The 25,225-nt window shown below is 27.7% G+C and overlaps 1 protein-coding gene across 2 annotated transcripts in view; it reads right to left on the reverse strand.

Moving 5' to 3' along the window:
* Positions 1-2,142: 2,142 nt before the first annotated feature.
* Pms2 (mismatch repair endonuclease PMS2) overlaps positions 2,143-25,225 on the reverse strand; it is a 43,065-nt gene continuing 19,982 nt past the window's right edge. For both annotated transcript variants that reach the window (XM_067278968.1, XM_067278969.1), the window contains 15 exons: positions 23,162-23,261; positions 20,997-21,081; positions 17,629-17,708; positions 17,475-17,547; positions 17,347-17,399; positions 17,189-17,270; positions 15,231-15,599; positions 12,567-12,666; positions 8,014-8,050; positions 7,816-7,946; positions 6,063-6,232; positions 5,956-5,993; positions 5,780-5,884; positions 3,735-3,770; positions 2,143-2,329 (listed from right to left, as the gene is read on the reverse strand). In XM_067278968.1, coding sequence (XP_067135069.1) covers positions 2,264-2,329; positions 3,735-3,770; positions 5,780-5,884; positions 5,956-5,993; positions 6,063-6,232; positions 7,816-7,946; positions 8,014-8,050; positions 12,567-12,666; positions 15,231-15,599; positions 17,189-17,270; positions 17,347-17,399; positions 17,475-17,547; positions 17,629-17,708; positions 20,997-21,081; positions 23,162-23,261 — 1,525 coding nt within the window. In that variant the 3' untranslated portion in view covers positions 2,143-2,263. The remainder of the gene's footprint in view (positions 2,330-3,734; positions 3,771-5,779; positions 5,885-5,955; positions 5,994-6,062; positions 6,233-7,815; positions 7,947-8,013; positions 8,051-12,566; positions 12,667-15,230; positions 15,600-17,188; positions 17,271-17,346; positions 17,400-17,474; positions 17,548-17,628; positions 17,709-20,996; positions 21,082-23,161; positions 23,262-25,225) is intronic.

Consider the following 25,225-nt stretch of genomic DNA (forward strand, 5'->3'; position numbering starts at 1 on the left):
TTCCACAGCCATCTTATATTATCCCGCGCGCGTGAGATTGTGGGATCTCTCTTATGACTAGATCTAGTTTCAAGAACTCTCTTGAATCGATCGCGATTAAACCTCGTTTCGGTCGAGAGAGACCGCGCCAAGACAGTCCCCGACCTTGCTCACAATCTAGATTGAAATGCTCGGTGCGAACGGTGTATAAGGCCCTAGTTTAGTAGTATTACAGAGTATAATACGTATATTTTAATATATTTGAAAAAAAAAACAAAAAACAAAACCGCTGAGAAATGTTCCGTGTGTTTAACAAGGTTCGGAAAACTGAAAATTTTAACAACGGGTTCGGCTGAACCTATGCGAACCCGCTGAATATCACCACTGGCTATTATGGTATTCAGGAGGACCTAACACCACTTCATTTAGTTTTTCGCTGCAATAGGTACAATCACATTAGGGATAGTTTAATGAGAGCTGCTATTCTTAAAGGGTAAACTGGCCTTGCAATCCGCACCAACTCATTCACACACGTACTGTACAATGTTCCATCATCTACTCACATTTATATCTTTTAGTGGAGCTTTTGAGAGCACTCACTCCAGGGGCACAGATGCCAATTAGCTTTTCCTTGTTTTTTTCAACTGTCAGCATTTTAGCTGCCTTTTAACTTGTATTTTAATTCGTTTTTTCTGTCTTCTTTTTCAGTCTAAATTCGGTTAGTCCTAATTGTAAGTTAATTAGGGACTCTTAGCTTGGTTTCCAATTAGGATATGATAGGTTAGGTTAAATTCGATTAAGGTTTGTTAGCTGTAGTCCTCTGGTTAGGTTCGTCCTAGGTTATGGTAGGTTAGTTTAGTTAGTAAGTTAAAGTTTAAAAGTAAAATAAAAAAAAAAATAAAAAAAATTGGGGTCTTGCCCGTTCGTCTTATCTAGTTTGTCATTGTGTTCGTTTCCTTTTCGCGCTGCTGTCTAGTTGTTTAGTAGTATTAAGACTCGCGATTGCGTTCAGTTTTAAGTAGATATGTCTTCCTACTAACAGCAACTTGGCATTAACTTCTACACCTAGCTACTCATGGTGGCACTCAATTATTGGCTACACTCAGATTTTCTTTTAGACTCTTTGGAGGACTACGGCCTTGCAGCATAAAAACTGCACGCCAACATCAAACATAGAGGGTACTGTAGCCGTATGTATGATGTATCCATTCAGAGGGATCCTACCTTTCTCTACAGTCTATCTCCTCCCCTTTCCCTCTTTTTTTCTGCCAGCTAAACACTTCGTAAACGGCCGATGTCTTTCTTGTATGTATGTATAGCTATTGTATAGCGAAAAATATATATATAAGGCTTTATACAGCGTAAGATATTTGATAAGTTTTTGTATAGCGTAAAAGGTACTATCATAGCTGGTCTCTAGCCGTGAGAGTGAGTTTACATTTATGCACGTGATGATAAATACCTTGATCGTTATTCACTTGATAGCCTGGTTCCTTATTTCTTGATTATGTAGACGGCAGGTTAGCCCAAGCTGTAATCGGTGGTGATGATGTTTGATAGGGCGGTGGGGATAATCCAAGATGGGAGCGAACACAATGTCAACTAACTCTTGATGACAGACGAACTCTGGATCGTCCGATTCTGTTCTTTTATTTTGGGGTTCCCCTCTTTTTTCTCATGCCCATCTTTTTGAAATGTCAGATTTTGTGATCAATAAATGAATTTTGGTCGTGAAGTTCCTGGTGGCACATTGGATGGTCACCTTGGAAAGGAAGTGACTCCCAGGTGAAAGATGTAATCATATCCTTTCATAATTCATTAATGTTGGGAAAAATTTTAATCAAAAATGTTTTTGTCAAATCTGGACTCTTACATATTTATAATTTTTTTAAAGAAAACGACTTTTTTATGCTCCCAGTGGCTTTTATTCAAAGGTTTGACTATTTTGATGAATAAATTTCATAAATTATTTCTAATTACAAAAATATCTACAGAAAGTTTATATAAAACGTTACAAAAACACATGAATATTTATTTTTAATAAACCAAATTAAGATAATTCAATTTTTACAAGAATGTTGACTTTATAAAAAAAAAATATAACAAAAGTTTTACAGAAATATTTATTCATATAACAGATATAAACAGTATGTGTACATATATGGTATAAAAGCAAATATAATTGCATAAATTTCTAAAGTATGATTCCATAAGATGATGACAGTAAAACAAAATACTAATAAAATATAGATGAATTTTATATAGTTTAGAATGGAATAAATAACTATAACTCCTCTAAAAGGTCCAAATTAAATAAATGTCTTATTGTAGGTCTTCCATGAGGGCAATTCTATAACAAAAAATAATATAAATAAATAAATAAGTATTTATAATAATAAAAATAAATGGTTATTGCTTGACAATCCATGAATTTCATTTACATGTCGTTACGTAACTCTGGATATCTTCTATTTCGAAGTTAAGACAATGGAGAAAATGTACACATTTTCTTTCTTTCTTTCAAACTTTCTTTTCTTACGTAACGACATGTAAATGAAATTGGAATACTCGGAACCACCACTAGAGGGCCAGACCAGCTATAAATATGTTAAGGACTTGATGGTGTGGTAAGAGGATTATACTTCCGTTTTTAATGTAAAAACGTCAGATCCTCCATAGAAAGGCTGACGTTGATATCGTTTTAACCATGTAAATTTTTTTGCTTACTGTTTGTTCTTTCGCGAAGTTTTTCTTCACGTGTTTTTAGCTGTTACTTCTGTGGTTGGTGAAAAAATGGATTAAAAAATAGACTTGAAAATGTGTACATTTTCTCCATTGTCTTAACTTCGAAATTTAGTAACACTTTAAATTTGTTCACAAATTGTTTTTGTATTGATATTAATAGTTCTGAGAAAATTATTACTGAGAATGAAAAATCTAAATTTTATGTAATTTTTACAAATTATAGTAGTTATGAAATAAAACAAATTTTTTATTTTTTGCTGTTATGCAGAGTGACCTTTAAGTTTGAATCTACAGGAGTTATGTTGATTTTTGTTTATTCTTTTACAGTTGCAGTCAGCACGCACTGAGTAAGGAGAAACAAATTCAAGTTTTATATATATATATGAATAAAACATTAAGAAATCTATTGCTAATTTTATGTAGTGTGATATTAAATAAGAAAATTTTTAATTTAAATATTTATTGAATCTAATAAACATATTTAAAATGTTTAATTATATCAAAATGCCCTTAACATTATATATATATATATATACATGCACATGTACACAACACATTACAATAAGCAAATTCTACTGTATTAAATAATCACTTTGAATCTTGCCTATACTGATAATAATAACTGACTGATAACATTAAGTGTGGTAAAGAAACAACAGTACAATTAATGGAAATTCTGATTTTATTGACATGACTCTGACATTGAAAAAGATAACATTAGTTGCATTTTACACCAAAAAAGGATAACTTAAAACTATTAACACACACACACACACACATATATATATAACTTCAAGATTCATTCATTATAATTATTATTAATTAATTAATTAATAGTAATCATCCAGTGTTGTTTGCCAATTAATAAACTTTCTTTTGGAATTAAAATAATAATTTGATTTCTGATATAATGATTGATTGATAATTGATTTTCTAAAGAATTTTTATTATACTTTGAATAAATAACAAATTGTTTTAATATTTTTTTAGTGAATTAATAATTAACTTACCCAGGGGTGTTCAATTTTTCCCATATGGTCTATAAGCTGCAAAAAATTAACTTTTAATTAACCAAAATGAAATAATTTAAATCTACAAATGAAACATATCATAAAATTCTTTAAAATAAAATATATTTTATATTTAACTTCTATCAATTATTTATTTTATTTCATTAATTTAGTTATATTATTATTTCATTTTTTCTATTAGTGCGGTTGCGGCTGAAGTTTTCATCTCTAAAATGTAAACGTTGAACATCGCTATCTTGTAAGTGATGCTCGACATTCATGTTTTAGAGATTAAACTTCAGCCACAACTTTGCTATTATCTTAAGGGATGAAAACAGTTAATATGCTTTATTTAAAATAATCCATTATTTTTTAAAATTACATGTATCTACTACTTAATAATAGGGATATGTTCTAAGAAATATGTCATTAGGTGAATATTGTAGAGTGTACTTAGACAAACATATGTGGTATAGTCTACTACTTATATAGGGACAATGAGATGGTCAAGCAGTTAAGGTAGCAACCTACCACTCTGAGAACCTAGGACTGAATCTAGACAGGTTGAAAAACCCCAGGAATTTTTCAGTGATGGTCCATCTGGATATGTCAAGCTCTGCCCCTCACCTGACTGCTAAAAACCAATTTGGATCTGGCTGAGACTTGCTAAAAAAAGGCTTCTTAATTCTGACATTAAAAAGTTTTAAAAACATACTCATATAGGCTATACACAGTATAGCATGATCATATTAAAAATATTTATGTATCTAAACATAGAAAAGTTATAGGTGACAATGAATTTTTTAGTTTCATTATAATCTTATGGGATTTTGTCATATATGTAGTCCAGTGGTAAGAAAAATATTGTTAAACAGCACATACTTGTATATCAGTTTATCCTCAGAGATCTATCATAGCAAACTAATTATTATTAATTTAATGTATCTTATCATTTTTTTCATTATAAAACATATTAATAAACTTATTACAAGAAGACAAATATAAAAACACTGAAATATTAAGGAGTCCCGATGGTCAGGAGGGGTGCTACTACTACTAATAAATTCCACTTGTTTAAAAAAATTGATGTTTATGTATAAGTGTAAAAGTAAACTAATGCCAGTCGTCACATAATTATAAATTAAAATCACAATCCCATAATTTTTTAATATTTAGTAATCTAATCTGATTTTCCCTTTCACACTAATATGAAACTAATGAATCAAACCTCTGTGTGCAAGATTTGTTCAGTAATTTCAAGTAATTATTATTTATATCTATATTTTGCTATAAACTGATCAAATACAATAACATATAACTTGTAAAATACGATTTATATATTTTTTGCATTGCATTTTTATTCAAACATTTAATCCTTAATTTGTTTAGTTGCTCCCTTTATTAGATTTCTGTTACTGAGAAATCCAAATATTTTAATCAAGATTAAACAGTTTTTGAGATATTTTTCCTCATCGTCAGATCACAATAATTTTAATTTGAATAAATAACAATTTTTCAAAATATTTTATTGGTTTTATTCAAACATTTAAAAGTAGAGTACTGAAACTTTACTTTTATATCATAAAATAAAATATCTTATAAATTAATCTATTATAAAATAAAATTGCTTTACATAAAATATTAAAAAAATAGCTATTATATAGAATTAATAGTATATAAATTGTTAGTTTTTAAAATAAAATGCAAGTTTCAGTGATTTGTGATATTTCCAAATGTCATAATATACATTCAAGGAACAAAATGTTGCCAACAACAACCATATGCAGAGATATGAAATGTAATAGAAGAGCATCTGATGGAAGTAATATTGATTGACACTTTTATAATTTTTTATACCTAATATTGTAGAATTTCTTGGCAGCCATGGAGTTCAAGTGCAATAACACAAATAGAATGTATTTTTTTATAAGTTATAAACAAAAGTCAACTTTATTTTATTTAATCTTTAAAAACCTTCCGTTAAAAATTTAATTTTATTAATATAAACTTATGAATAAATTTTCTGAATATATAAATATATATACTTTTCTCATATCTTTATGAGAGAGAACAGTCCCAATCATAACTGATTTTCGACAAGCGCGTGAAGCCAACATCTGGTATACTCGTGAAGGTCGACACATTTTTCCCTATTTGTAAAAAAAGTAATAATAATTATTGCAATTTTTAAAATTTGAACATTTTTAATTTTGTAACTCACAGGACAGTCAGCAAGTAAAAACAGCAATTCTTCAATATCTAAAAACAAAATATCTTTTAATTAAAATATATTACATTATTAAAATAAAATAACATTAAGAAATATACCATCTTTTCCAAAACTCCAATCCTGACTGATTGGTAAAGATGTCAACTTTATTTTTTCTCCAGTTTTTGCATTTTCATTAATCTCAAAATCAAATCCATTTTTTTGAAAAATTTCCAGATTTTCGATCAGCAACAATTCATTAACCGCAGTTAAATTTAAACACATTGGGCTAATATATATTTATGTAAAAAAGTAAATATACAATTATAAATCTATTTTTAAAACACTTAAATTAATACTTATAAGCAATTAAAATTTCAAAAAATATTTTAACTTATTTCAAAAATATAGTTATTAATAATTTACATTATAATAATAGAACTCTTTTCAATAATAGTTCTAAAAATAACTGTCATGCAGATATCAATAGTCATCAGCTGAGGAATCATGTTCTAATAACAACATAATTTATTTTACTGAAGCATTCATATTGTTACATTAATCATATTCTGTTGTACTTTATTATCAACTTAAAATACAGTAGAATATGATGTTTTGTTTTAACAAATATAATAAAAATTGTATTAGTATTTTCTACTCGTTCTTCAAAAGCTGGTAAATATATATACAACTTGCATTGACATGATCATAATAATGAACTGTCATAAATCAAGCTTAAAGATGGACAAGAAAGAAATCATTCTTTATGTTAACAGTAAATAATTCAATTGCAGGTTACTCGTGTATATGTATAAACATTAACAATGACACAGTTGTATATTTCAGGTGTGACTTACCCCTCAACAGTCTTTGCAATTTTTAAAATCTATAGTCCATTTGCTGTAACTTTGTGCATGAACCAAAGAAGTAAAGTGATTGTCTCATCACTGTACACTAAAAAATGTAGCCCTCTGCATTACCTGTCTCATTATAGATACAGCAGGAGTGTCCTAATAAAAATGTGAATATCTGTTAATTGTTATAAATTTAGTCCCGGAGACAATTGTTAAGAAAGAGTAATGTTTTTGCAAACTATTTCTTGCAAAAAGTGTGCATAAAGTTATAGTAAACAAACTTAGGATGTAAGTGTCAAGTTAAATTGAAAATGTAAATCTGTAGTCTATAAAGACATTGAACACACCTTACACATTTTTCCAGCAATTAATTTTAATTAAAACTAATGTTTTAATTAAAATTAATTTTAATTAAAACATTAGTTTTAATTAAAATTAATTGCTGGAAAAATGTGTAAGGTGTGTTCAATGTCTTTATAGACTACAGATTTACATTTTCAATTTAACTTGACACTTACATCCTAAAAATTAATATCAAATGTTTTCTGAAAACCAATCTTTTTCAGTTTGTCTGTTTTGTATAATGAATAGATTACTGTTCATTGTTATGGTCCCATCAGTACAAGTTGTATTAGTATTTTCAGATTTGATTTGATGATATTAAGAAATATGTATTATATTAATAATTTAAAACAAAAAATTCACTTTTGTAATCACTTAAAAGGGGTTTTACAGGCGAATAAACCAAAATGTTATGTCCTTTGAATCCGACGATCACTTGAGTTCAAGAATTACTCAGAAAGTGATTAATTCTCAGATATTTTATCTGAGAATTAATCAAAAGATGATTGTCTTCTGTGTAATTCTTGAACTCAGGTGAATGTTGGATTCGAAGGACATAACATTTTGGTTTATTTGCCTAAAAAACCCCTTTTAAGTGGTTACAAAAGTAAATGATTATATTTGGCAAATATTGCTAATTTTAGCTTCATATTAAAACAAAAAATGTTTTACTTACTGTACCATTTTCTGCATTTTTAAAATTTCATTTTGTTGCATAATCTCATAATTATATTTCTCATCAGTAGCATGTTGATCAATAATAAATAAATCAGATCCAAGTTTTGTTATAATAAAACCTTTATTAAACTGCATAAAAATTAATATATTAAAAATTATCAAAAGTTTTATCATTTATTGGTAATTTAAAGCTTACCTGTCCAATTATTTCCATAGAAACAAACATTTCTTTACTAAAATAATATTTCAACATATTTTTTAATATTTTATTTGAAAACTTATAATAAAATACCATATATTATTTTACATGTTAAATTTTTCAATATATTCAATAGAAAATATTTAATAATGTTATAACTTAATAAGCTTCTTTCTTAAAATATCTTTTCTAATTTATATCATTATAAAATATAAATATTAAATACATGTTTGTAACAGATATAAATTACTGTTTAATAGCAAAATACAAGTTTCTAAAATATTAAAGGGTTATTATTTAATTAATTGAATGCTAATTTCAATTAAGTTTGTAACAAAAATTTAAATGGCTTCTTTAAATTTTATGTACTAATTTTTCATAATTAATTTATTTCATTAATAAATTTATATTAAATTAAAGTCGATAGAGCACTTAATACATTAAATACATTGTTGTTCATAAAAATTGCAATATTTATTTATTATTAGTAAGGATGGGTCAAATCCAAAAATTCCTTGAATCTGAATTTAAAAAGGCCTATAAATTTCTCAAATCCTTAATACAAGTAGCTTTGAAACATGTAGTATTAACTGCAAAAGGCATTAAAAGTCTAGTATCACCAAATGTTGGTTGGCAAGTCTGTTACAGATACTCATACATAATGTGATGGATGCACTTGTACTTTGAACTTTCTACCATTCAGATATCAATAAAGGTATTCTGTTCAGTGATAGTGTCATCATGCAATACAAAAAACAATGCCAAATGATTACCAGATTAAATTAAGCTACATTCCTGCTACTAATAATTATTATTGGGTTGTTCGGAAAGTAATTTCATTTTTTTTCATGAAGAAAAAATAATAATTTTCTTATAATATATAAATATTTTATTAAATTATATATTGACCATTTTAGTCCAATACCTTTTGCCATCTGGTACTAGCATGATTCCATGCTCATAAAAGTTCTGATCTTCGCTTATAAAAAACTGATCCATATCTGCCAGATTAATCTGGCAAATATGGTGGGTGTGATAGCATATCCCATCCAAGCTGTAACAGCTTCTGACGAGTTACCAAACTTGTGTGAGGTCTGGCATTATCATGGTGAAAGACTACACCTTTTCTGTTCATCAATTCTGTCCTTTTCTGTTTGATGGCATTACTCAATTTAATCAGTTGATGGCAATACTCTTCTGAATAAATTGTGGAATTGCCTGGTAGAAGCTCAAAAAAAAATTTTCTTAAAATCCCACCAAACAGAGAGCATCACTTTTTTTTAATTTTTTTAATGAATATCGGCTTTCAAAGTGCTTTGAGCCAGCTCTTCTCTTGTACTCCATGATCACTGCATTCGACATTGTTATAAACAATCCATTTTTCATTGCCAGTTATGATTCGCTTCAAAAATGGATCATTTTCTTGACATTTCAGAAACAAATCACTTTCTTTAAGAACATGTGGAACCCATATATGAAGCTTTGAAACAAAACCAAGTCCTTTCAAGTGATCATAAACAGTTCAATTTGACAAATTTAATCTCTTACTGATTTTGCATTCTTATTCGGTGGTGCGCCTCGATTAATATTTTCATTTTGTTTTCATCAGCTTCAACTGGTCTTCCAGAACAGGGTGCATTTTCAATGTCGAAATTGCAAGAATGAAATTTTTCAAACCAGTTTTGGCATTGTCATTCTATCAACACATCTTCTCCATACATGTCACACAATGTTTATCTTGCTTGAAGAGCATTCTTACCTTTTCGGTAATAAAAAAGCAAAATATTCTGAAAATGCTGCTTTCGACTTTCTGTATTTGATGGGACACAAAAAAAAAAAAAAAACCAATTGCAACAAATCAAACAAAATTTTTTACAAATAAGCTGAAATGTCAGCTGACAAAACATAATGTCAATATGATTTAGAATGAAATTGGTAGGTAAAAATATAACTAATCCCTCTGGTGGTAAAAAAACAAAATTACTTTCTGAACAACCCAATAGTTTAATGACTAGTATTCACATATGATGGATGCTCATATCTTTAATATGTAACTTATTTTGAAAGTTTATAAGGCTAGTAAGTTTACCAAATATATTTTGTCTTGAGCAACATATTGGGATAGGTATCTAGATTATGCAAAAGCAAAGTGAGAGAATTGCTATAACATGAATTATAGGGGCCTTACAGTGAGATCATGATACCTGTACAGCAGAGTCCTTCACCTTGCATCCTGTATACCTATCTTCCCTACAAAACAAATGGAACATATCTACATGTTTTCACTGTCTAAAATTTAACTGCATCTAACTGTACAAGACATGGTTGCACATATAGTATACTCATTACTGAGTATTGTGTCTTCCTCTGTACTAACAACTCTTATCATTTACATCTCATATTAAGGGCAATCTGCCACATATATTTCATTTTTATCATCTGGTGAATTTCTTGCTGTTGCAATTTTTATAAATAGCAGTGTATGTTATAAGTATTTCTCTTATTTTCAGTTAAATGTTTTTCGTAGAATTTTAAAAATAAAACAAAAAATTGGACTCACTTGAATCTTTAACCGGTGCATAATATGTTTAATCTTATAAAACAGACATTTTCCTAACTCCTTCTGGGTTCTTCCTCAGGTAAATCAGCTGGATTGAATCCGAATACAAAATTATTTGAACAAAATCGAATGATGGAAATTTCAAATGTCCAGATCATCTGCATATCCGTTCGTGTGATGTGTTTAAATATGTTCTAACTTAACCATCAATGTGCAAAATGGTTGTCAATGACAAGTCAGAATTCCAAAATATATGTGCATGTGTATGAGATGTATTATCCATAACAAATGCACATGTGTTCCCATAGTTTCCTTAAAAATTAAGAGTAGAATGTTAACTCTCCATGTATAGTAAAGCCTGCCAGGCCATTGAAAGACCAATCTCGTCCCTTGAATTAATGCAGGTGGATGTGTTGTATGCTTTAAAAAATCTCCATCACCTCCAACCATTTGAGGTGCTCAAGGTGTGGGGTACTGACTATCAATTTTGCTCTTGTGAAGTCTGCCACAATTTCAGTTATCTCTATCAAATTGGTTGTCCCTAGACAACCAATTTGATAGAGATGTGGTGTACATAGGATCAACAAAACGTTCTATGGGGTCAGGTTAAATGAACACAACACAATAGATTTACCATCTCACTCTCCACATACACCACTGACCCCAAAATTGTGGTGGACTTCACAAGAGCAAAATTGATAGTCAGTACCCCACACCTTGAGCACCTCAAATGGTTGAAGGTGATGGAGATTTTTTAAAGCATACAACACATCCACCTGCATTAATTCAAGGGACGAGATTGGTCTTTCAATGGCCTGGCAGGCTTTACTATACATGGAGAGTTAACATTCTACTCTTAATTTTTAAGGAAACTATGGGAACACATGTGCATTTGTTATGGATAATACATCTCATACACGTGCACATATATTTTGGAATTCTGACTTGTCATTGACAACCATTTTGCACATTGATGGTTAAGTTAGAACATATTTAAACACATCACACGAACGGATATGCAGATGATCTGGACATTTGAAATTTCCATCATTCGATTTTGTTCAAATAATTTTGTATTCGGATTCAATCCAGCTGATTTACCTGAGGAAGAACCCAGAAGGAGTTAGGAAAATGTCTGTTTTATAAGATTAAACATATTATGCACCGGTTAAAGGTTCAAGTGAGTCCAATTTTTTGTTATATACACCTCAGTATGCAGTTCTGATTTAAATAAAACAAACTTAAATGCTAAAAAAATTCTTATATCTGATTTAATAAAAAATAGTATACATTTAAACAAATACTAAAACAATACTACAGTCAAATTAAAAGAAATCATTAATATTTTAATAATACTGTTAATAAACAATTATAATAAATTATTGTATCTCTAAATAAACTGTGACAATTTGTTGTATTTGTATTGCACTGACAAACTTTTCGACAGTGTTAACCTGTTTTCTATTTCAAGAAGTCTCATTATTTCAGACTTGAGAAACACAATACTGTTATTAAAGTTTATTTGAACTTCATTAGTATTGTTTCTTAAGTCTGAAAGTAAATGATAGAATCAGTAATGTTAAAAGAATTAGTTCTCAAATTTCTTTTGAATGTTTTATATTCATCAGCAGAACCTAACCTGAATTACACACAAAAGGAATCTAAAATACATATTAATTAAATCAGCATTGCATAAATCAAGTTACAAACTTACACATTTTTATGAACCTATACCATGAATCTTACATATTAGTCAATTTCTTCAAAAAACTGATTACTATTGATATAGGTTGTAAGTTTATAAGTTGACTTATATAGTATTGTTTAATAATAACATACATGGTACCTTAAATTCTTTGTTTTTAATTTAGGTCCTAACAAGGAAAATTAAAACTTTCAAAAACTTTTAATTTTTTTTAATAATACTAAGACAAATATGTAATAATACTAAGACAAATAAATAAAATATAATTCATAAATTTATTCCAACCTTATTTCTTTCTTTAATTCTTCTTCTGCATTTTTGTTATCTTTTGTTTCAATTTTTGCTTTAAATTTTCTAATTAATTCTTTGGAGTTTTGTTTCTTTACTGTTGAATAAATTAATTAACTATAATAAATAAATTTATAAAATAAACAATGAAATTCTTGTTTAAAATAATTTAAATGAAATAAAAATTATACAGATACTTTAAAGCAACCAAAAGTTTTAAATAGATGAGAAACATTTCCAAACTATCTTACAGTCCAGTTTCAATTCATATAAGGGCCAAAGCCCATTTCATTTGAGTTTCTGTCCAGGTTTACAACTTCAGAATCATGAAAATCTTTAAAACTTGGTACCATATCCTAAAGGTTACAAGAAAAATTCTCATCTATTAAAAATTTTGGTTGTTTTAAAATAGCTGCACTTTTACTTTATTTTTCACAGCTAAATTGATTTAGCTACAAGACAATCTGCAAGTTTATTATTTAGCAAATAAAGTTTTTCAACAGCTTTAGCTTTAATAAATCAAAACTTATATATAAATATCTCAATCTCAAAGAAACAAATAAATATCTCTCCACATTTTATATTTATTTTTAATCTTACTGAAACATCTTACTTTATATTATTATTTTTAAACCATCCTATATATAAATTTGTAAATCTTATTCTTACAATTTTATGTTGCATTGAGGAGACGAATGCACAAAATAAATTCAAATAATCCTAAAAATATTGTTCTATATGGAAAACAGCATCTGATCACATAATGAGTAATTTGTAAAAATGTATTATTGCACATATAGAATGTTCTGTTTTTAAAACATTTTGTAACTTGTTCAATGTACAAAAACATCTCTCTTGCCTGATGATCTCTTAAAGTGGTTGGAAACATTTGTGTATTCATTAAATTTTATATACTGGAGTAAGCATAAGAATTGTAAACTTTTTTTCAAGAATTCTTCTGTTGACAATTCAAAACATACATTAGAACTCTCTGAATTAAGAGTTAGTTAAATGTATGAAGTATTCATCTAAAAATACATTCAAAATAAAATATATTTTGCACATAAAATCATTTCCAGTACTTTTTTAAAAATTTAGAAAAAAATAAATTTTTTAATATTTAGTTTTGAAAATTATTACTTATTATTTTCATAAATTACAAAGCATTTAAATTTTGACTTATTTTTTGAGAAATTTTATTAAAACAAATAATCAAAAAATTTTATTATTTACTCTTAATAAATTTTTTTTTTAAATTCTCGGACTTCTAAAAAACTAATTTTAATTTCTTACACTTCTAACAGTATAATATATTTTATATAATTTTTTTGACATTTTCTAACAAACATATTAAGTAAACAAAGCATTAAAAACATGCTTTTGGCACACAGCTAGGGACAATATGTCAAATGGATGCAGTGAACATGTTAAGGGAAGTACCTGGATTCAATAACTTAGTGCAGTGAAAAATTTGTAATGACTTTAAAATTATATGTATGGTATTGCCAGAGCCGTAACTAGGGTATGGCCAACGTGGCCCCCGCCATAGGCGCTGATTTAATAAAGGCGCCAACGAGAAGGTTTTGGAGTAATAGGTATTCGAAATTAATAACACAAAAAAAGTCTATATTTATATTTATATAGTATTTATGATCTGTAATTTCTAGGAACATATATTTCAAAAATAAACCACCATTTTTATTTTTATTTAATAACAAAAATTAAAAAGGCGCCATTTTTATTCTTGGCCATAGATGTCCAAAATCCTAGTTATGGCACTGGGTATTGCCTACAAGATCTGTAAGTTGTGTGCAATACTGTACAGTCAACTGGTATCAAATGGAGAACTTATAGATATTGTATGCAATACCATATATAATTTTAATGTCAATTCAAATTTCTCAATGCACAGAAACTTTCTGAATACTCTATCTATAAATAAAACAAATTGCATATTAAATTTATGATGATAATGATAACAACAATAAAAAAATTAAATAAAATTTTAATCAGTACAGTAGACCCACCCTATAACATGAGTTCATATAACACAGCGAAAAAATTGTGATCATGTTCATATAACATGCTAAGAGAGACTCATATAACACGGTAATACATCATTGCTGACTCATGTCACGACAGGATTGGTCGAATCTGGACCAATAGAGGACATTGCACAAACCATTAGGTTTAAACAAGCAGCAGACCTACTAAAAAACATTTATTATTCAACGGCCATAAAAATTATATTTATATTAATGATATCTCCAAAGCTCAGCAAATTTTTCGCAGAAAAATAACTTATCAGGAAACACACGCCCGCCATTTGATAAGCCGCTTTGCAATGAAAACAAGCTTAAACAATAGCGTCATCGAACAGTGCCCACTCAATAAGTAATCCTACAATTTTTTGTTTATAGCATAGTTTATATGGATTATTCCTAAAAAATTATACATGATTTGGAAATGTTGAGTCGAATTAATCTAGAATCGATTAATTTTATGGAAGAAAACCTTTGAAACAGCCGTAGCCACTAAACTGCACATATGCCAGGCTGTGATTGGCTCATGTATTTAAGTGACTTGTATAACACGGAACGTATCTACCGTGTTATAGGGGGGTCTACTGTATATCATTATATTATTAAAAAAAATACTTACATTGAGAAGAATTTTTTTTTAAATTTTCCATAGAAATTTTTAAAGTAACAGATTTTTTATTTCTTGGTGTACATTTATCTAAAGTGACATTCTCATCAACAATTTCATGTTCAGTAGACAGCTCTTCATTTCTTACATCAATGTTTCTTGTTTCACATTTTTCTATTATTAAACAAGAAATGTCCTTATGTGACTCATAAGATAACTTATCACTGAAGGAATGGTTCATTTTATGTCTCTTTCTAGATTCATAAAAGTTAGTGATCCTTTCTTTACTTGAAAATTCCCTTTGTTTAGTAGTTAAGGAATTACTTAGATTTTGAAATGATTCACTTTGATTTTTTATATATTTTGATTCAAATGCTGATACTAGTAAAAACAAAAATCTATATTTTTATTAATGAAATGTTTAAGTTAAAATAAAATATTAATTTAATGTAGAACTACTTTTAAAAACAAAATCTATTTAAGGTTAAAGAAATAATACTCAAGACACTGTAAAAGAGATTTATCCAAAATATTTTTTTGAAAAAAAAAAAAAAATGTATTATAAATCTCTGTTATATAATTACTACATTTTAATGCTTAAATCATTCAAATGAAGAATAGGTAATCTATAATATAATAATATAGAAAATATGAACATATTTCCTTCAGTATAAAAATATTTAAAAAAAAAAAAAAAGATATAAGTTTTAAAATAAGAACTATGAACATTCAGTAGGCATAAAAACAACAGATGTGTCAAACTAAATAGTATCACAAAAATCTGGAGTATGGAGATTAATTTTAAAACTGCTGAACTAACTTTTATTTATATGAGAAGTTTAGACTATAAAACTGTGAATATTAGAGATTCCAATTCTTACTTATCCCTTCAAAATAAGAAAATTTCTTATTTTGTGTAAGAAATGAAAAATACTATCTTGCAGGAATTAATGCAATGACATCTTAACCATATTTATTTTAACATATTTAATATTCATATGTTGTAATTCCATAAAAAATTCTTATTATGTATTAATATTTATTCCATTTCTTTCTTTATTATTTTTTTATATTTAAATTTCCCTATTAAATTTTTGTTAGAATTTTGTTTTTACATTAGAAATATAAACATGAACAGTACTTGAAAACATTAGAAACTTTTGAATATTCTTTTTATTTCAAATAAGGTATATTTATCTTAGTTTTGTTCATATCTGTCCCCATAAATTGTTTAGTGCTTGGGTGCTTGTAAAATTAAGTTATTTTGTAAAGATTATCAATAGTTTTGATTTATTTTTTTTAATTAAAAGTATAAAAAAATTTGATAAAACTTCAAAAAATCTTAGCTGTCTCTTATTTTTTTATGTTCAGATTTAATATTAGGTTTAAAAAAAATCAAAATCTGTTTTTCAATGTTTCTGTATATAATAAATCAATTTTATAATTTAAATGATAATTGTCTTAATTCAATTTTCTCTGAACAGAAAGTAAGGGTAATATAAAAATTATATTCTCATTTTAAATTTATTTTCAGAAGAGAGAAAAAATAAGTATAAATCCATTATATATAGACTATTAATTTAAAAAATGCATAAATTAAAATTAATTATTTAAAATTGAATATATGATTGGAAAAGTCAATCTAAATCAGTAATTCTCAATGTTATTTGATCTGTGGATCACTTAAGCTGAATCACAGACCAGCTATTCTCTGGGTCTTTCCTATCCTGTAAATATCGCACGTGTGCTATAATATTTTGTCTGTCCAGTAAACTAAAGTGGGAGATATATGATGCATAAAAATGTTCTTTCTTTAGAATTGCATTTTGAAAAAATGACTATCAGTCCACACGGATCATACTTTGAGAATCACTAATATAAATTATAGCATTTTCAATAATACATTGAGCTGATTGTTACAATAACATAAAAAAATTGACAAATTAAATATTAATAATTCATAAACTTACATTTATCTGGTAATGAAGTATTTTCATTACATATATTTCGAGAATGTAAAAACATTGAAAGTGATCTTTTTAAGTTTCTGTGCTGTGATTAAATAAAACAAAACAAAATTACATTAATTCTTCTATTAATATAAACCTTTAAACTCTAAAATACTTACTTTAAGTTGACTGTCACTCTGAATTTTTGATTTTGTAGGAAAAGAATTAGAATCTAAAAAATTAAATATTTAAATTAGAATTTTTAACGTCAGTCAATACAAAATATTTGAAATTAATGACATATTACCAATTTTATTTTTATGACATTGCATGCTACTTAATATTGACTGTTCAGGTTCATAAATCTTTATCAAGGATGTCTTCATTACAATAAAAAATAAATTACAAAGTTTTATAATTGTAAAAATAGTATAAAATAAAAAAAATATTAATACAAATACCTTAATAATTGCAAGCAATAACTTTTCATTTTGTACAAATATTTTTCTTTTATCAGGTGTTACATTCATATCAACATTTTCTAAAGACAATAAAATACATAAATTTCTAAGACTCAAAGATATTGATAAGATATATAAATACTAAATTTTCTTTAATATTACATTAAAAGAACTTTTCTTAAATTTATTTTGTATATGTGTATGTACAGTGGAACTTCACTTAATGAGCAAAACGAATTGTAAAAAACTGGCTCGCTTAACAAGCAATGTTTCACATTTTCGCATAACAAGTGACAAGGAAAGGGGAAATCTCAGATTGTGCACATGGTCCATCAGTCCATGTTTAGCACTCGTTATACTAGCATCTTAGTGTTGCTCGTGATCACACATTTTTCCAACCTTGTGTTCACATACATTATATGTAAACATCAACAACCATAGTCTGTTATATAATAAACACGCCAAATGATATGCCAAATTCTTGGGCTATGTAAAGGTTATAATTAAATATTAGAAATTAATTAATTTGACTAGAAGTAGGCAGTTATGCTGCCATCTCATATTAAATTTAATAATTATAAATAATTAATTTTTAATTTAGACATTTTAAAAATTTAATTTGGAATTGATCATTAAATTTAATATGAGATGGCAGCATAACTGCCTACCTCTAGTCAAATTAGTTAATTTTTAATATTTAATTATAGCCTTTACCTAGCCCAAGAATTTGGCATATCGTTTGGCATATTCATCAGACATATTATTTATGGTTTTTTTGTTTTCTGCAAATCGAATTCACATTCTAGATTGGTTAATTCCATGCTAGAAGATGAAGATGATTCACACTTCTTAACAATGTATATTGTGTAATTTTCTTTGAATAAATGTTATATATAAAATATTTGAGTATTTTTTCGGCATGAAATGCATTATTGTATTTTACATTAATTTCTATGGGAAAAATTGTTTCGTTTAATGAGTGTTTTGTACTATGAGTAAGATTCTGGAACAAATTATGCTCATTAAGTGAGGTTCCACTGTATATATATAATGTGGCATAACTGAACCTTCTTTTTGTCTCTGTGAGTGATAATGAATATATTAAATAAACAACATTGTAGTTTTTATACTTAAATAAGATCATTCACGAGTAAATCATAAATTATATCTAGTTTTAAACTTTTATTTTACTCATGTTGAAAACTAAAATACATTTTTAATATAAATATGAGAGGATATAAGGTTTTCTAATCCTCTAATCATCAGATCAGTAAAATCCACTTACGAGGTCATTGGATGGCTTAAAGTAAATTTGTCTCACAATCATTAGATCTTGAGAATTGTTTTTCCTGACACCAGTTAAGATAGGATTTACATGTCCTAACTCATGATATAGAATTTATAAAATTAATTCCAAAATGGTGGGCTTAAATTTTATGAGTGGGGAGGATGTAGATTCGTTCGTCAATAGGAAGTTTGATCTTATCCTATTAAGAATTAACTTCCATTTTAACAAATATAAATATATTTAATATACTAATCAAATCAAGAATACAAAATGGATATAATAAACATAACATAGAGATTATTAACCTATCTAATAATTGCACTTGTCCATGGATTTTTTATTTAACCTTATATACGACATTTTCACAAAAAGATGACAATGAATATTTTGTATTCAGAGATCAATGGTAATTTATTCATAAACATTTTCAATAATTTAATTTTGGAAAATCATGATATGAAGAATTTAATTATAATTAAACTTCCAAATAACAAAGTCTTTAAATCATCACAATATATTTACTAAAAGAAAATTTTATTCTGAATTAATCATGCTGAAATCACTGAAATCTAATCAGTACAACACTACAAAATAAAATAATAAACTACAATACAAAAATGTAACTATTTCAAAGTAACAACACATAAATGTGAAAAAAAAGTAGGTTACTGAAAAATATGACATATAAGTGTGAAATCATATAAATTGAAAACATATAACTGAAGTGTTTTATAATAGAGAAAGTACCAAGCAGAAAATATTTAATGTATAATTGTAAAAAATGTACAACTGAGAAACATATAAATGGGATTTGATTGTATTTTGATATAAAAAGACTAAATAAAAACTTTCATTTGGCACAAAATACCTCAGTAACTCAAATTATAGGCGCAATAATTGAAATTTTAGTAACAAATCAGTACAGTAGAGCGTCGATAAGTGGAACCAATTGGGGACTGGGGTCCTTCCAGTTAATGATTTGTTCCAGTTTCCGACTTTGTACGAAAAAATACATTAACCTGTCCGATGTTCAAATTTTTCTCCGTTGCGTATCACTTCCTGTTGAATTTTTCTCCGTTGCGTGTCGCTTCGCGTTGAATTTTCGTCGATTTTAAGCCTAACGAAAATTTTTATAATAATCATCGAGGCTATTGTATCGTTAAAAATTATTTCTGCATTTTGTACAAACAAAATAAATATATTGAAGAATATAAAAAACATGAAAATTATACTTTAGAAGTAAATTTAGTATCAAAAACATTCGATTCAGCATGACACAGTCTGACTGAAAATCGTTCCACTTTCCGGCAATTTCACTTATCGACGCTCTATTGTATTTGCAATAACTCAAGAACAGTGCTAATCAAAATTTGCAATAGCGGGGGTTTCACTGTATCATGGAAGAAGAGATAGGCCCTGAATGGAGGAATAGGAGTCAAACCCACAATTCCTGTTTACCATATAGATATGCTACTCAGACAAAGATCCAAGTAATGTAACTGGTAATGCATCTTCATTTACCTTCAGCTTAAAATGAAATTATATACTAATCGTCATCTATCTTTTTTTAGTATGCTTGATTTTCTGATTCAAAAATGAAAATTTCAAGTATTATGTACAGGTTATTCAAAAAAAACTTCCTGGTTTCAAAAAATTATTGTTTATTGCAAACTAATACTAACATACAATATAAGGTACATTTCTAGAAAAACTCTGAAAGTTTTTTGAGACAGTTAAAGATGCTGTTTGACTTCCTTGCATGACACAACAGATACAGTGTGATATTCTAATTCACCTCAAACAGTGCAGTATGTCCACGTCAATAGGTGATGATTGCAGTGTTAACATGATCCCATAGTTCATTCAAAGTGATAGCATAACATAGATATGATGAAACCAGGAAGTTTCTTTTTGAAAAACCCTGTATTTTTTGTGTTTACAAAAAAATGTAAATTTAAAAACTGATGTTTTAAAATTTAAATTACAATTAGAAAGGAATAAAAAATTTAAATATGTTATATTATATAATTCTTATTAATTCAACAACAATTATTATATATGAATTTAAAAAAGAACTTACCTGTAACTATATTAATATTCAATAATATAAATGGATTTTGATGTCTGTTATAATTATGATAAACTTCATTAATAAGCTTGGAAACCTGTATAAAAATATTTAAAATAAATTCATTTAAAAATTATTAATATTTTCATTTAATTATTATAAAACATTATAGTTAGTACATATTCATAATTATTTTAAATTAGTAGTATCATCTCCATACTTCATCTGGGATAAGCAAAAGAAAAATGACATAACAATAACAATGGAATTTTCATTATCTAGATTTGTTAACAAGCTTAGTGCTGCAAGACAACACCGATGTCCTGCTAAAGATGGCCTAATCTCAATGTTTTGCATCAATGTGTACTGTTGCTGTAGGGACTTGCAGTCCAGCTATTCCCAAACATTGCAGTAAGTTTATTAACTGACTGCAGTACCTGAGAACAGCTGGACAGCATGTCCCTACTGGATGATTTGTCTTGACAGCATTCCTTTCCATTGGATTTTGGTCATCTGTCTTCCCAAATGTTATCATAAATGTTGAATACCTTGACTAATTGCTTTGAAGATATGATCTCCCCTATTTATTTATGAAGTGTTCTCCTACTTGAGCCAAAACTTGACACTTCATTTGATTTGAAACAAACAAATCTTTTATAGTTTCATACTCAGTTGCTCCTGATTCTTTAGTCCATTGATTACAGTAGATAGTAGGTAGTCTTGAAACATGTAGTCTTTCCAGGTACAATTTAGTTTCTTCTAATGAGAACTGAATTTTTAATGAAATTTTTCAGGACTAAATACAAATTTCTGTAACCAGGAGTTCTTTAATAAAGCTTGTAATCATCAACTTGCCCTAATAATTTGCAAATGATAAGAGCGGCAAACTGTATCAGGTTCAATCAAAATGAGTAACTCAACTTTTGAGCTTGGTATTCAAATATAATTAAGCATAACTTTCCAATACTGGGATATAATAAACACATACAACATACCTTTTTTTTTTTTTTTTAATTTGTGGTTTAAGGCCCTTTACCACTCAAAAAGAGTATAAAAAGGCCCTATACAACATACCTATATCAGCATACTTGAAATAAACATATTTTTACTAACATTTTCATTTGTTTATAACAGACATCTTCAGGTAGATACACTCAGAACAAAACAGACACATTAAAATTGAACAAGCTTTTACAAACAAATTACAAGTTCAATTTAAAATTATTTCTCAAACTAATTATGTCTAAACATTTAATTAAGTTTAAATGCCTTATGATTTTCTTGAAAAAATAACATCCAAAGTTTTGAAGATCTCCAATACTCCCTTTGCAAATATTTTAAGACTATCCTCAATAAAAGTCATGCTTCCCACACTTCCATGCATATTTGCATTTGCAAAAATGCATAAAATGGTCAACAGTTACATCCAGTGGTGGATAAGACAGCTTCACCCACTATAAACATGGAGAGACTACTCAAAAAATACATCAATTGTCATTTTGACAAACATTCCTATACTATCACCAGTCTGAAAAAAGTACTGGAGAAAACTTCAGAATCTTGACACTTCAAGCAATACATAGTTCACAATTTGTGATTATGACACATTGTTTCCATCAATAAAACTTGATCTCTGTTTTTGCAAGCTTAGGGATTTTCTTCTAAAAAATGTACAAGATGTTGTTTTGATGAACATTTGAATTTCAATGTTCCACTAAATAAAAGTCATTCTGAATAAAGTCCAAAGTAAACTCTAACTTCGACAGAAGATTCACTTCAACCAGTATTGATTCTTGAATCCTCTCTGAACCAATCTCTCTCTTCAGACTGGCAATCTTTGTTAGATCCCACTTGCTACCACCAAAAGATAAAAGCTGTAATATTCTGTTGCAAAATAAACTCACAAGGCACTGCAAACACAAAATTTATGATGCAACAACAAAAAATTCTCAGTAAAACAGTGAGTATTCTTCAATTTGAGTAACTGATAGTTTGAAAATTCCAAATCAAACTGAACTACCATCTGATACTTTCTTACAATTTTTTATTTTAATATGAAAATAAATTTCAGTAAGAAAGATTTTCCTTAGTTTAGTATGTATATATATATAATTATGCATTTAATTCATTTAACATGAATTTAGTCTTTACCTAATAATAAAAAGTTAAATTTATACCTTTTGCAATTCACATGGTCTGCCATTAATAAAAAAGTACTGTCTATCAGAGGAACTGCGGCCTTGTCCATGCTGACAACTGGAGATGTAACCTTCAATTCTGAATTAAAGTTATACAGTTATTTATTAATTTTTACAATTTAATTAAAACATATTTTTTTATCTTAAAAATTAAAAAGTGTTATAAGTAAAGGATCATTAAAATGTCATAAATGAATAAAAATATTTATTTAGAAGCAACTTAATGTAATCTAACCCAACTAATTTCAATTTTTAGTCATTAATAATTTTTAGCATATCAAGTTAACATTTTTAAAATATGGAAATTTAATACATAAGGGATAATTAAAGGAAAGTGCTAAAGAAAGTTATTTTTAAATATGTTGTAACTTAGAATTATTTTTTATATAACTACATTAGATATTAATAATTAAAAACAATTAAATATAAAGCAAATATCTGGGTTCAACACGATAGATTCCAATATACAGGGATATCATAATTAAAAAGTAGGTGTTCAGAGCTCTCCATAGAATGTAGTTTACTTTACTTTAAATCATTTACTTAAATCACTGCTTAATTTAGCCATTTTAATTATTTTCTTAGAATTATGAAGCAGAAAGCTTTCCGATTAATCTAAACATCTTACTAATTTTAAATGAACTGTTATCTTTAAATGTTGATATAATTATACAAAAATACTCCACTTATTATGATTAATGCATTTCAGAAAATTAGTAAACTAACTGGAAAATATATTTAACAAGGAAACAGACAACTCATTTAAAATGTGATTCTTTTTCTTGAAAAATAATTAAAAATGACTTAATAACAGACCATAAAATTCATGAAAACAACAAAATGTAATGAAGTGATGCTATTAGCATTAAATTTTTACTACTTTATTTTCCAACTAAATTTTTAAATGCTTTTATTAAAAATAAAAAAAATAATCTGATGTTATTTGATCTTGCCTCACATTCTATTTTTCTGCATGAAGCTGTTCACAGCACTAAACTGCATTTTCTAGAAATTTTTATGCATTAATACTATTTTCTTCATTTGAATTGCTATGAGGTGCATCCAGAAAGTAAGCACCATTTGTGTATATCCCCCATGCATTTTGGAAATGTCAAGGTTGTGCATGCATAGTTACTTCTTCCATTCAAGAACAAAATAAATAACTGAGCCACATTTGTTTTTTTTATTTATGTTGAGGGTCCCTAAGCATCAGTTATAATGTTGAAAACAATCAAGTGGCCTGCCAGTTATGAAATATGATTGGTAATTAGGTTTTTAGATGTGAGAAATGTTCAACCACACAAAATTTAATGGCATATTTGTGAAATTTACAAACTAAATGTGATAAGTGAAGATATGGAGAGAAAATGAGTTAGAAAGTTTAACAAAGAAGGGACAACATTCATGATGAGAAGCCTAGTGGCCCCCATTCCTAGTCAATGAAGACTTGCCACACAATGTTGAAGAGAAGATTCATTCTGTTAGACCAGTGATTCTCAACCACTGTGCCTTGGCACCTTAGTGTGCCACAAGATTTTTGAAGTGTGCTGCCACTGCAAATACTCATACATAAGCGACATCAGACAAGTGGTTCAATTAGTTCTACCTACTAAAGGCGCGTTTGGAAATTGTAACCAGTGTTACTGTAACTGCCAGTAGTTACCAAGGCGTTTAGAAAACTTTGAGCTAAATAACCAACTGTGTTTAAAAATCACTGTTATGACGTCACCGGTTGTCCTGCAGTATTTACTGAAGTAACCGTGTGTGCCACCAAGTTTTTAAATTATTAAAAGTGTACTGTCACGAAAAAAAAAATTGAGAATCACTGTGTTAGACAATCCACAATTTCTGATTTGTCTCTACAATTTCCTGACATTTCAAGATCTTTGCTGCATGAAATTGTGACTAAACGCTTGTACTTCAAAATGTTTTTAAGATGGATGCCAAAAATGATGATGGACATTCACAAAACAAAATGCATGGGATTAGCCCTAGAACTTTTGCAGTGATATGAAGGGGAAGGAAATAGATTTTTGAAAAGAA

Source organism: Centruroides vittatus, unplaced genomic scaffold (assembly GCF_030686945.1).
Source record: "Centruroides vittatus isolate TY-2023 unplaced genomic scaffold, ASM3068694v2 contig_846, whole genome shotgun sequence".
Taxonomy (NCBI): Eukaryota; Metazoa; Arthropoda; class Arachnida; order Scorpiones; family Buthidae; genus Centruroides; species Centruroides vittatus.